The sequence below is a fragment of the Trichechus manatus genome, unplaced genomic scaffold, assembly GCF_000243295.1.
Source record: "Trichechus manatus latirostris isolate Lorelei unplaced genomic scaffold, TriManLat1.0 scaffold00008, whole genome shotgun sequence".
NCBI classification, from domain to species: Eukaryota; Metazoa; Chordata; class Mammalia; order Sirenia; family Trichechidae; genus Trichechus; species Trichechus manatus.
The window spans coordinates 7,328,685-7,341,313 of NW_004443944.1; the positions used below are offsets into that span (position 1 = coordinate 7,328,685).

General features: G+C 45.0%; 1 protein-coding gene across 1 annotated transcript in view; it reads left to right on the forward strand.

Annotated features, from left to right (window-relative positions):
• The window catches only part of LOC111822844 (zinc finger protein 268-like), a 63,363-nt gene extending 55,091 nt beyond the window's left edge, over positions 1–8,272 (forward strand). Inside the window, exon 3 of the mRNA XM_023742775.1 lies at positions 6,335–8,272. Coding sequence (XP_023598543.1) covers positions 6,335–8,101 — 1,767 coding nt within the window. The 3' untranslated portion in view covers positions 8,102–8,272. The remainder of the gene's footprint in view (positions 1–6,334) is intronic.
• Positions 8,273–12,629: the final 4,357 nt, after the last annotated feature.

Below are 12,629 nucleotides of genomic sequence, written 5' to 3' on the forward strand. Positions count from 1 at the left end.
ATAACATACAAAAATCAGTTGGATTCCTTTACACCAACAAAGAGAACCTCGAAGAGGAAATCACCAAATCAATACCGTTTACAGTAGCCCCCAAGAAGATAAAATACTTAGGAATAAATCTAACCAGAGATGTAAAAGATCTTTACAGAGAAAACTACAAGACACTACTGCAAGAAACTAAGAGACCTGCAGAAGTGGAAAAACATACCTTGCTCATGGATAGGAAGACTCGATATTGTGAAAATGTCCATTCTACCCAAAGTGATCTACAGATACAGTGCAATCCCAATCCAAATTCCAACGGCACTTATTTTGGTGGTGTTGAGAATATACACAGGAAAGCATATGCCAGTGCATCAGTTTCTCCATGTATAATTTAGTGACGTTGATTACATTCTTCAAGTTGTGCAACCATTCTCAGCGTACTTTATAGAGTTGTTCCTCCTTCATTAACATATACTCACAGAGGACTTCAGGGGATATTTTTGATTTACGGTTGTAGTTTCAGGCTCCAGAAAGTCCAGAGTCCATGAGAATTTGAAATTGTGTCCTGCAGTTTCCTGCTTTTTATCAGGATTCTTCTATGGAATCTTTGATCAAAATGTCCTTAAAGTCTTGTTAAAACCGAACAATATAACTTAACTAGTAGAACAACGTGTGCCTTGAGCATTATTCTCTTTTTACAACTATCTGTATGAGATCAAATTGACAACAGCAACCGGAAAGATTAGATAGAAACCTTAGGGAGCAGTGAGTTTATATTAATGAGGAGGGAACTCAGAAAAGGAGGTTGAGAATGGTTCCATAACTCGAAGAATTAATGACACTGAATTGTACGTATAGAAACTGTTGAATTGGTGTATGTTCTGCTGAGTATATTCTCAGCAACAACGACAAAATGAATGAAAATAAAAAAAAATTAAACATCTGCCTGTTTCTTTTTATAGAAAGTATCACAGGATAGATAAACCAGAAAATAATGAGATTGATCTCGTAAGGTGTTATGTGTAGGACATTGTTGGAAGAATATGGGAAGGAGAGACATTTTTCTGAGGTTACTTTTTTGAATAGTTTTTCACTTTTGGAACCATACAGGTGTGTTTGACATACTCAAATAAAAATAAATCAGGAAAGATGGGGAGAAAACCCTAAAATAGAATACAAAAACCAAATCTAACTGTATTTCAGATGAACAACATGACCACGGTCAACAGAGGGAGAACAACCCAATTAACCTTTGAACAGAGAACTTTGACCTTATATTCAGTCTGAAGCAGGGGTTGGCAAACTACAGCCCAAAGGCCACATCTGGTCTGCCTCCTATTTTTGTAAATAAAATATTCAGAACACAGCCACTTGTTTATGTATTGTTTGTGGCTACTTTCATTCTGTTACGGCAGAGTTGATTAGTTGGAACAGACTGTGTAGTCTGCAGAGCTTAAAATATTTACTGTTTGATCCTTTACAGAAAAAGTTGGCCAACTCCTTATCCATTGACTGCCCCCCAACCCCCAAAAAGTAAAAGAAAAATCTGTATATAAATCTTGAATTGTATTTTGTATGCTTGTTTTTTGTAGCCGTCTGGGTCAACTAATCTTAAACCCCTTTCTTTGAATTTCAGAATTAAGTAAATGAATAAATATACTAATGGTTGGGAGCCACATTTCTCACTATTGGAGAAGGGAGGTACAAATATGGAATGGGGAAGGCTAGAAAGAACCTGGATTTGGATTGGAATAGGAGGTGTCAGAATAGATTCAGGAGTTTTAAAGTATTTGGAGACACACACACCCAAACACAGAGAAAAACAGACTTATACACACACATACATACAACATCCACACCCCAGGTGAGTTTGAATAACTTTTGTATAAAGGTAATAGTGTTGTGCCATTAAGGAGCCCTGATGGTGCAGTGGTTAAGTGCTCGGCTGCTAACTGAAAGGTCAGCAGTTCGGCCCACCCATCAGCTCTGCAGGAGAAAAGACCTAGAGATCTACTCCCATAAAGATTACAGGCTAGGAAACCTTATAGGGCAGTTCTGCTCTGACACATGGTTATGCTATGAGTTGAAATCGATTTAATGGCGCCTAACATTGTGCCATTAAGTGTTCTGATTGTGATAATTGTACTGTGGTTGACGTAAATAAGTACAGTTGTTCTTCAGAAATACAGTTGTTCTTATGAAGGGGTAAAAGGGCACGATGTAAAACAGAGTTCCCCAAAGTGGCCTCTGTAAATCTAAATGATCTTAGTGAAATGACACTTTTGCTTCCTCAGGATTAGAATTATAGTGAGTTTATGTGATTTCTTTTAACAAGGGTGTTAACCGTAATTAGCTTGCAGTTCCCTTGTTTAACTCAGAATATTCTGACACAAAAGAGATTCTTTCTCCCACTAAAATCCTTCTCAGAGAAGTAGAGTGTAACAGACTGCAATCTGAATGACTTGGTGCGCCCAAGGGAAGACAGCAACAAATCACAGGGGATCAAAAAATCAAGATTGAGTTCAGCTCTCAAAATTCTGGAGTTACCACATGGTCTCACAGGAGATGACTGGTCAGAAATAGAAACAAACCATGGTTTGGTTACTCAGAGAACCTACGTAAATAAAGTAAACTTGGGGAGCCTCTGAGAGAGCCCCCCAGAGCCTGCTGAGAGACTCAGACATGGCAAGGCTGCCAAGCCCCCGGACCTGAGCACGTTTGAGCGGCTCAGCCCCAGTGTACTCCCAGTATAGCCCAGCAGTCCCAGCCCAAGCAGGTGAAATGCAAAGAGATTGTCAGAAACTAAAAGATCACAGAGGGTTTAAAAAATAAAAAAGCTGAATAAGTATTTATTTATGAGTAAGCAACCTGTAATTCAGATTTATTTCATATACAATCTTTATAACTACCATTGCATATTGTGGTGAAATGAGTTCCTTTATCTGGCCTTTTGCCTTGGTCCTTGGAAAAACAGCTTGAGAGGTTGTCCTCCTAAACCCTGAAGAGAACCTTTGCCCTAGTTTTCTACCCTAGAGGGTTTGTTATATTTCCTGGGTAAGCTGTAAATAACTTGGTTTGGATACTTTTTGTTTGATCATGGGCTGCATCCTGCCCTGTGATTGGTATGCACCTGCAGGGATTCGTCAGTGAACTGGGCAAATGTACTGTCTTGCCTGCTGAGAGGGGATTGTTCAGTTCGTGGCCCTGGTGGGAGGGCCATGCCTTGAAAGTGATGAGGAGTTGGTATATATAAGCAGCCAGTCCCGCAAAGAATTTTTCAGACAGAAAAGCAGGAAGAGACGCAGCAGTAAAAAGCAGAAGAATAAAAGAGAAGTGAAAAGAAGCAGAGAGAGGAGGTGTCATGGATTGAATTGTGTCCCCCCAAAAATGTGTGTAGCAACTTGGCTGGGTCATGATTCCCAGTATTGTATGATTGTGTAATCTCATGTGATTTCCTTATGTGTCGTAAACTCATCACTATGATGAGGTTATATGTGATCTCCCTATGTGTTACAAATTCTGTCACTGTGATGAGGTTATGCTGATGAGGTTTACAAGATTATTAGAGTCTTAATCCGATCTCTTGAGAAGCGAGCAGAGACACACGGGAACATCACATCATCAAGAAAGCAGTGCTGGGAGCAGAGCGCATCCTTTGGACTTGAGGTTCCTGCACTGAGATGCTCCCAGACCAAGGGAAGACTGATGCATCACAAGGACCTTCCTTCAGAGTCGACAGAGAAAACAAAGCCTTCCCCTGGAGCTGACACCCTGAATTTGGATTTGTAGCCTACTGGACTGTGAGAGAATAAATTCTCTTTGTAAAGCCATCCACTTGTGGTATTTCTGAAAGAGTTTATTTCGCAGGCTAGCAAGCGGGAACTCAAAGGTATCAACCTCAGATTGAGTTCCTCGATTTGAGGAAGCATTTACATTTTATAGGTTTGGGGAATTATACATATTCATATAGGGGTGGAGGAAGGCAGGTGGGCAGGATCAGGAAGTTGTACATATTTATAGTTTCTATTGATTATTACAGGGCGGGGCTAAGACTTGACACGGAAGCAGCCGACGGACTCTTAGCTTTTGAAATATGCTCGGCTACTGCAGATGACATACATCCGATGATTTTGGTTCTTTGACATGAGTCTTTTCATTCCTTGGCATGAGTTCTCTTGTGTTATTGAGCATGCATGGCATCCCAGGGTCGTCTGTCGGTCATCTTTGTTCTATGCACGTCTGATCACTCTGAGCTGGTTAGATCTGGTTTGGTCCGGGGCTCTCCAGAGAGTCTGCAAAACAACTTAGAGGAAGTGAGTGACCTGATAACTGGTGGAGTACTAATTAATTAGGTGTCTTCACCTCTAGGGCCCCCTAACAGAAACACAGATCAAGGGCTGTAACACTGAACTTAGCAAGAGACCAGGAAGGATCCCATTGGCATAGTCAGCAGCAAGTTCAGGACGGGCCCAGTGGCAGAGCTGGTGGCCGCAGATGGCAGGGCCAAGAGGAATGTGTCCCGAGGTCCAGGAGGCTACCCTGAGGTTTGAGAAGGGCCTCCTGAGGTGGTTGAGGGAAGCCTGTCCTCAGGGCGCCAAGAGGAGGCCTGCCCTCAGGGGGCTGAAAGGAGGCCTGCAAAGTCTAGAGGAGCTGTCCTGCACTGAAGAAGGGAGATTGTGCGTGCGTGCTTCCTGATCCTCACCCTGAGTTGTGGCCTATTGATCCTGATCCCGAGTTGTACCCTCTTCCTTAATAAACCACTTAACTGTAAGTTTGGTCTGAGTTCTTTGTGGCCATTCCAATGGATTATTGAATCCAGAAGAAAAGCAGAGGGCCGTGGGGAGTACAGCTGGTGTCAGTATTGGGAAAAGTGTTGGAAGGTGGCAGTATGTCTGACTTCTACCTCATGGGAATCAGCTTTGGGCTGATTCTGATCATTATCCCCGGTGAGGTGGGCCGGTTTAGACACTACTACTAAATGCCATTTTTACATATTGACTGTCTCCAACGTTTGAAAGCCTGCCAGATTGAGTGACTTTTTATGTTTGTCAGTCCCTTTTTATAGTCAGAAAAATCATGGAGATTTCCACATAGGTCGTAGAAATGTTATTTCCAAGTACTAGCAAAGTGATATGGGCAGTAGATATTAATGTGAGTACCTATGGCTTATGGGATTTTAGCAGAAGAAAAAGACTATAATAAAAGTGTTTACAGGACAGAATAGTGTCTGATGCTTACTTGAGAAGTTCCTAGTCGGGCTGACACGTTGAAGAAATTTTTGGTGTGGATTATCTGGATTGTAGTACCCCCAAGCCACTGCTGTTGTGGACCTATAGGACAAAGTAGAATTGCCCCATAGGGTTTCCAAGGCTGGAAATCTTTATAGCAGACTGCCACATTTTTCTTCTGTGGAGTGGCTGGTGGGTTTGAGCTGCTGGATTTGGGTTAGCAGCCAAGCACTTTAACCACTGTGCCACCAGGGCTCCTTCTGGATTGCAATAGAAAGTATAGTTTGTAAAAATGGAATATAAATGAATTATTGGTAGGAAACAAATTGTGTTGTATATATTGTTAATTACAAGTGTGACAATAATATTATTAATTGCCATCTAGTGGATTCCAATGCATGCTGGCTCCATGTTGCCAGGTAGAACTGCTCCATAAAGTTATCAAAGCTGTGACCTTTCAGAAGCAGATCTCCAGGCCTGTCTTCTGAACTGGCAACCTTTCAGTCTGTAGCTGAGCACTTAACTGTCTGTGCCACCCAGGGACTCCAGCAATGAGATAGTCTGTGTCGTAAGGAGAAAAGCCCAGGAGCCCACTTATGGCTACTCTAATGGAAACCTTTCTCCCTTCAGCAGAACGAAAGCCAGAACTCCACCCCTGCTCCTCCTGCCTTCTGGCTGTCTCCTGTCAGCGATTCCTCAGCCAACACGTGCTTCCCATCTTCCCAGGCTTCTGTGCGGACCATCACATCCATCCAGGACGTTCCAGCCCAGGGCATCAGAAGCAGCCAGAGCAGCAGGATTCTGAGCAGAGCTGCTGGAGGGAAAACATAGAAGGTCAAGAGAGAGAAGAAGCCTCCAGACCCTTGAGTGGGAGGAGAGGGGAGAGATCGACTTCCAGGGCATTCTCCAGCCCACCCCAAAGACGGTCAACAAGCCCTAGAGAAGGCAACACAGAGGTAGGGGTGGAATCCAACTCGGCCGAAAAGGTAGAGTCTGTGGAAAGAGGCCAAGGGTTGAAGGAATTAGAAACCTCAAGATTTGGAGCAGTCAGCTCTAGAGAGGATGAACCAGACTGTGGCATGAAGTCGGACTTCATCACACACCAGAGGTCCCTCTTACAGGAGAAGCCCTATGTTTGTAGTGAGTGTGGCCGAGGTTTTCACCAGAAATCACTTCTTTTTATGCACCGGAGGACACACTCAGTGGAGCAGCCTTATGTGTGCAGTGAGTGTGGCCGAGGATTTACCCAGAAATCAGTCCTCCTTATGCATCAGAGGACACACTCAGGGCAGAAGCCACATGTGTGCAAGGAGTGTGGGCGAGGGTTTAACAAGAAATCAAATCTCATCAGACACCAGAGTACACATTCGGGTGAAAAACCTTACTTGTGCCTGGAGTGTGGGCGAGGCTTTAATCGCAAATCAAATCTCATCACCCACCAGAGGACACACTCAGGTGAGAAACCTTACGTGTGCCTGCAGTGTGGACGAGGCTTTAACCGGGAATCACACCTCCTTATACACCAGACTACACACTCAGGGGAGAAGCCTTATGTGTGCAAGGAGTGTGGCCGAGGGTTTAAACGGAAATCAGACCTCCTTGTGCACTGGAGGACACACTTAGGGGAGAAGCCACATGTGTGCAAGGACTGTGGGCGAGGCTTCAGCCGGAAGTCGAATCTCATCACACACCAGAGGACACACTCAGGTGAGAAACGTTACGTGAACCTGGAGTGTGGGCAGGGCTTTAGCCAGAAGTCGAGCCTCCTTCCCCACCAGGCAACACACTCAGAGGAGAAGCCATATGTGTGCAAGGAGTGTGGGCGTGGCTTTAGCCATAAGTCAACTCTCATCACGCACCAAAGAACACACTCAGGGGAGAAGCCATATGTGTGCAAGGAGTGTGGGCGAGGGTTTAGCAACAATTCAAATCTCATCAGACACCAGAGGACACACTCAGGTGAGAAACCTTACGTGTGCCGGGAGTGTGGGCGAGGCTTTAACCGCAAATCGAATCTCATCACACACCAGAGGACACACTCAAATGAGAAGCTTTACATGTGCCTGGAGTGTGGCTGTGGCTTTAACCGGGAATCACGACTCCTTATACACCAGATGACACACTCCGGGGAGAAGCCGTATGTGTGCAAGGAGTGTGGCCGAGGGTTTAAACGGAAATCAGACCTCCTTATGCACTGGAGGACACACTCGGGGGAGAAGCCACATGTGTGCAAGGAGTGTGGTCGAGGTTTCAACCAGAAGTCAAATCTCATCACCCACCAGAGGACACACTCAGGTGAGAAGCCTTATGTGTGCCTGGAGTGTGGGCGGGGCTTTAACTGCAAGTCAAATCTCATCACACACCAGAGGACACACTCAGGAGAGAAACCTTACATGTGCCTGGAGTGTGGGCGGGGCTTTAGCCAGAAGTCAAGCCTCCTTCCCCACCAGGCAACACATTCAGAGGAGAAGCCGTATGTGTGCAAGGAGTGTGGGCGTGGCTTTAGCCACAAGTCAACTCTCATCACGCACCAAAGAACACACTCAGGGGAGAAGCCATATGTGTGCAAGGAGTGTGGGCGAGGGTTTAGCAATAATTCAAATCTCATCAGACACCAGACGACACACTCAGGTGAAAAACCTTACACGTGCCTGGAGTGCGGACGAGGCTTTAACCGCAAATCAAACCTCATCACCCACCAGAGGACACACTCAGGGGAGAAACCTTACATGTGCCTACAGTGCGGTCGAGGCTTTAACCGCAAGTCAAATCTCATCACACACCAGAGGACACACTCAGGGGAGAAACCTTATGTGTGCCTGGGGTGTGGGCGAGGCTTTAGCCAGAAGTCAGGTCTCCTTTTCCACCAGAGGACACACTTGGGGTAGAAGCCACATGTAGTGTGGCCAAGGCTTTAGCCAGAAGTTAGGCCTCATCACACATCGGAAGACACACTCAGATAAGAAGCCTTATGTTTGCAGTAATTGTGGCTGAGGCTTTAACTGGGAATCCAGCTTCCTTATACACTGCGGGACACACTCCAGGGAGAAGCTACATATGGACGGAGTGTGGTTGAGGCTGTAACTGCAAGTCAGTCTCATCAGACACCAGGGGATACGCTCAGGTGAGAAACCTTACCTGCCTCTGGAGTGTGGGTGAGGCTTCAGCCAAAAGTCAGGCTTTCTTCATCAGGGGATGCACTCAGTGGAGAAGCCACGTGTGTGCCAGGGGTGTGAGTAAGGCTTTAGCCATCAGCAAACCCTCATACATCAGCGGGCTCACTTGGGTGAAGCCCTATGTTTGCAGTTAGTGTGACTGAGACTGCAAATCAGTCCTCCTCTTACACCAGAGCACACAGAATAGAAGCTTTGCGTGTGCAGGGAGAATGGGCAAGAATTGGGAGAAAGGCACACTTCAGTATACATCAGAGAATAGTTTTTTTTGGGGGTGGGGAGAATCATCATGTGGGGAGGGAGAATGGGAGGTGCTTTGGCAGTAAGTTTTACTTCCTCTTGCACCAGAAGTCACTCAGGGAGAGAGCTGTGTGGGCAGGGTCTGTGGGTGGAACTTCATTCTAATGTCCGTGCTCAGCTGACTTAGGACAAAACGTTGCCATCACAAATCACTACTTGACCCATCTCTGAGGGCATTTCAGGAGAAGTCTCCTGACCGCCTATGCCCTGTATGAGGTGACAGAGTCAGTAGTAACGAAATAGACTGATTTTCCACATTCTGTTACCATATGGAATAGAAAATTAGAAGGCTTTACTTAAGCAATCCTAGAGTGGTTGACTTGTTTTGTTTTCATACACCCAATTCTTTTCCATGTTTTGTTGTCCCTTCATTGTAGTAAATATTTTCTTTAATAAACTGTAACTCAGGCTGTGTTACTCATCTGTTCTGAATGGCACATGGAAATAAAATTCACACTTCAAGTTTCTTGAATGAATTCAACCCTTAAGAAAAAAATAAGTCCTAAATACATTTATTGGGAAATCTGATCCTTTGCATGGGGAGAGGACTGATCTAGGTTTTGGAGACAGATGCTAGATGAAGGGACAGAATGTCCCACATCTCCAGGGACTCAATTATCTCTTCTCCTAACTGATCATTTTTTTTTTTGTCACTACCTTCTGCTGGCTTCTGTGAAAGCTCCCCTCCCTGGTTTTCCTTCGTACTTTCTAGTCTCTGTTCTGGTTTGCTGAATCTTTCTCCTTCCATTGAAGTATTGCTGTTCCCTAATGCTCAGTTCCCAGTTCCAGTTCCAAGGTCCTTTTAACCACCAACTGGAAATAAAGAGAAAATGATTCAGACTCACCTAGCTATAGGGACTGACAAACCCAAGATCAGCAAGTCAGATGGCAGGCTGCTGGCTCATGGGCTGCAGAGGTGGACAAATCCAAGATCAGCAGGTAAGACAGCAGGCTGCTGGCTCAAGTCCCCAAACTAGAGGTCAGATGATGATGAGGCAGATGCAGGATCCAGAGTCAGCAAAAGCCAGCAAGCTTTGCCAGGAAGTCCATATATTTTGGATGCAGGACACCCCCCCAAGAAACTCCCTTTCAACTGATCGGTTTTTCATAACTGATCACACCATGGAGGTGATTAAATTATATCAGATGGCATTGTGGAGGTGACTACATCATTACATAACTGCCAAACTAATTGTCAAACCACTGAGAATCATGGCCCAGCCAAGTTGACACACAACTTTAACCATTCCAAGCCTCCAGTGTGATGCCTGACCCATGAATTTGGGATTTGCGAGGCTCCACAAGTGCATGAGCCATTTCCTAGAGAGAAATCTCTATATACATTTCACTGGTTTTGCTCCTTTAGAGAACCCAGCCTAAGACATTTGGTATTGAGATTGCTTCTAGAGGAACACAATTGTAAGGATGAATTCTGAATTGGTTCTCAAGTCTGGCTAATCTTAAAGGCACTGATGACTCTGCCTCCAGTAGTAAAAAGGACACTGCTAATCCATGTTGTGAGGTGGCAATAGAAATGTGCAAAATATCACCACCAGTATATCAAATACTTGTATGAGAATCAACGCTCTGTATGATTTTATATTTGATACTTTTCAACAGTGTTGTCAGAGTTACAGCCCAAGCGCTGCATAAAAGACCTGAAAGTTGCCACAAGTACCCTGACTTATTTCTTGTAGTAACAGAGCTGATAATGCCAAAAACCAAACCCAGAGTCTTGCTGTAAGAGTGGCTGAATAATAATGCCAATTGAATTTCCAACATTGAATGGTGTCTGAAGTTAAGGTGAGGGCATTGATTGGGAAGAAATGAGATCCTGAAACTTGGGATGGGGACATATGGGCAGATAATCAGAAAGCTGGGGACCCTGGGCACCTAAATTGCGTTGAATCACTCCTGCCAACAGAACCAGCTCTCTTACTCCCATGTTAACAGATTACTCCATTTTTGCCTGCTAGACACCCTCACTAGTAAAGCCATTATTCTTTCCACCCCCATCTGATGAGATTAATCCAGCTGTTTCTCCTGAAGAGTCTTTGTGTGAGATGTCACTTTTGTGGCACCTGGGGCATCGCCTGAGGCAGATGCCTCACAAGACATTGCTGAATATTCTCAGGACCCATCCGCACCACCCATTTTTGCTTCTAGACCTACAACTAGACTTAAGTCCCAGTGAGCCCCAAAAGGTGAAGGACATACTGTGACCCAGCAGGAAGTATGCTCTACTCCAAAAGAACTGCTTGACGTCTAATAAATGCAAACAGAAACCTGGGGACTATGTGTGGGAATGGCTATTAAGAGTGTAGGATAATGGTGCAAGGAACATCAAGTTAGGTCAATCTGTGTATTAATATGGGCACCCTAAGCACAGATTCTTCATTCAATTTCAGCTCAAGGAGTTAGGAAGGATCTAATAGTTTATTTGTTTGGCTTGCTGAAGCATGGATTAAGCGGTGGCCTACATTAAATGAAGTTGAATAACAGACAGAGGGAAGACGGCCATGTGAAGACAGAGGCAGAGATTGGAGTTATGGCGCCACAAGTAAAGGAACTCGTGGAGCCACCAGAAGCTGGAAGAATCGAGGATTCTTCCCCACAGCCTTCAGAGGAGCATGGCCTGCCAACACCTTGATTCCAGATGTCTAACCTCCAGAACTGTGAGCGAATAAGTTTCTGTTGTTTTAAGCCATCCATTTTGTGGTAATTTGTTACAGCAGCTTTAGAAAATTAACACAAGGAGGTTGCCCAGAGAGCAGTGTGTGCCCACGGGGAGCTTGGTTGGAACTGCCAAGAGTGAGTCTGGAGCATGCTTTGTTGAGTGAGGTCTGCATCAAAGGACCACGCTAGCGACATGGCAGAGGCTGATGTGAAGTAGTGGACACTTGTTCCCGTCCCTGGAAGGGGCCCTGGAATCATGTTTGCTGTGATTGTTTCACTTGGTGTGAAGCAAGAAGAGGCGTGCAGCATGAGTCTGACTCCACTATTAACCATCACCATGTCTTTGGGACTCGATGTCCTCGGCTGTCTTCATCCACTCCTGCCCCAACCCCTTTCTTCTCCTCCTCCACATCTGTGGGAACAGGGTCTTTGGTAAGACTAAGTAGAGAAAGTTCTTTTTAGCATAATGATAACTCATCCATGTTAGGAAGCTGATCAGTATTAGCCAGTGAGAGATGAGTTTGTCCTGTAGATGCTTCCCCTCATGGCTCTAAAAGCCTTCAGCCTCCCTTAAAAGTGAGATGCAGCCAGAAACAAGATACCACCACAGCTGTGGGCCCTTGGAGAGCTTCTCCAGGACTGAGCCAGGCTCTTGGGGAAGGGCAGAGGAGCATAAAATACTGAGTGGAGTGTGCAAGGGAAGCAAGAAGGGTCTTCTGGAACCCCATCCCAGACCGGGTCCATATTGCTTAAAAAACTGGATAATACCCCTTTGTGTCATCTTCAAAACTTGGCATGTGTCCTCAACCAGCTAATGAAATGGGTTTCTTTTTGGTAATGAACATACTACGCATTCCTCCAAGCATTGCAGATATAAGATGAAGGTTAATAAAATTTTTTCCAAGCTGCAATTCCTGTTACAATCTCATTTCACAACTAAACAAAGTACTCGTGGAATGTGGAAAACAAGTCAGAATTCGCCCTTCAGCCTTACCCCATCCTCTTCTACACAGAAAATAAGCTGCTTTTTCATTTGTTTTCTTTCACAGTCAGACTTCAATGGGTTCCACACCATGCATAATTTAGGAGCCAGAGAGGCAGCGGTCGCACTAGGAAGACCGCCAAACAGCGGGTACAGAATTTAATGTAATGGGCCTCCTCTTGCTTACGCACCTGACTCAAATCAGACAATTCAGAGCACACAATAGGCTGAGGAGAAGCTGGAAGGAACATGGACCACCTTGCCTCTTATTCATCTTAACAGTTA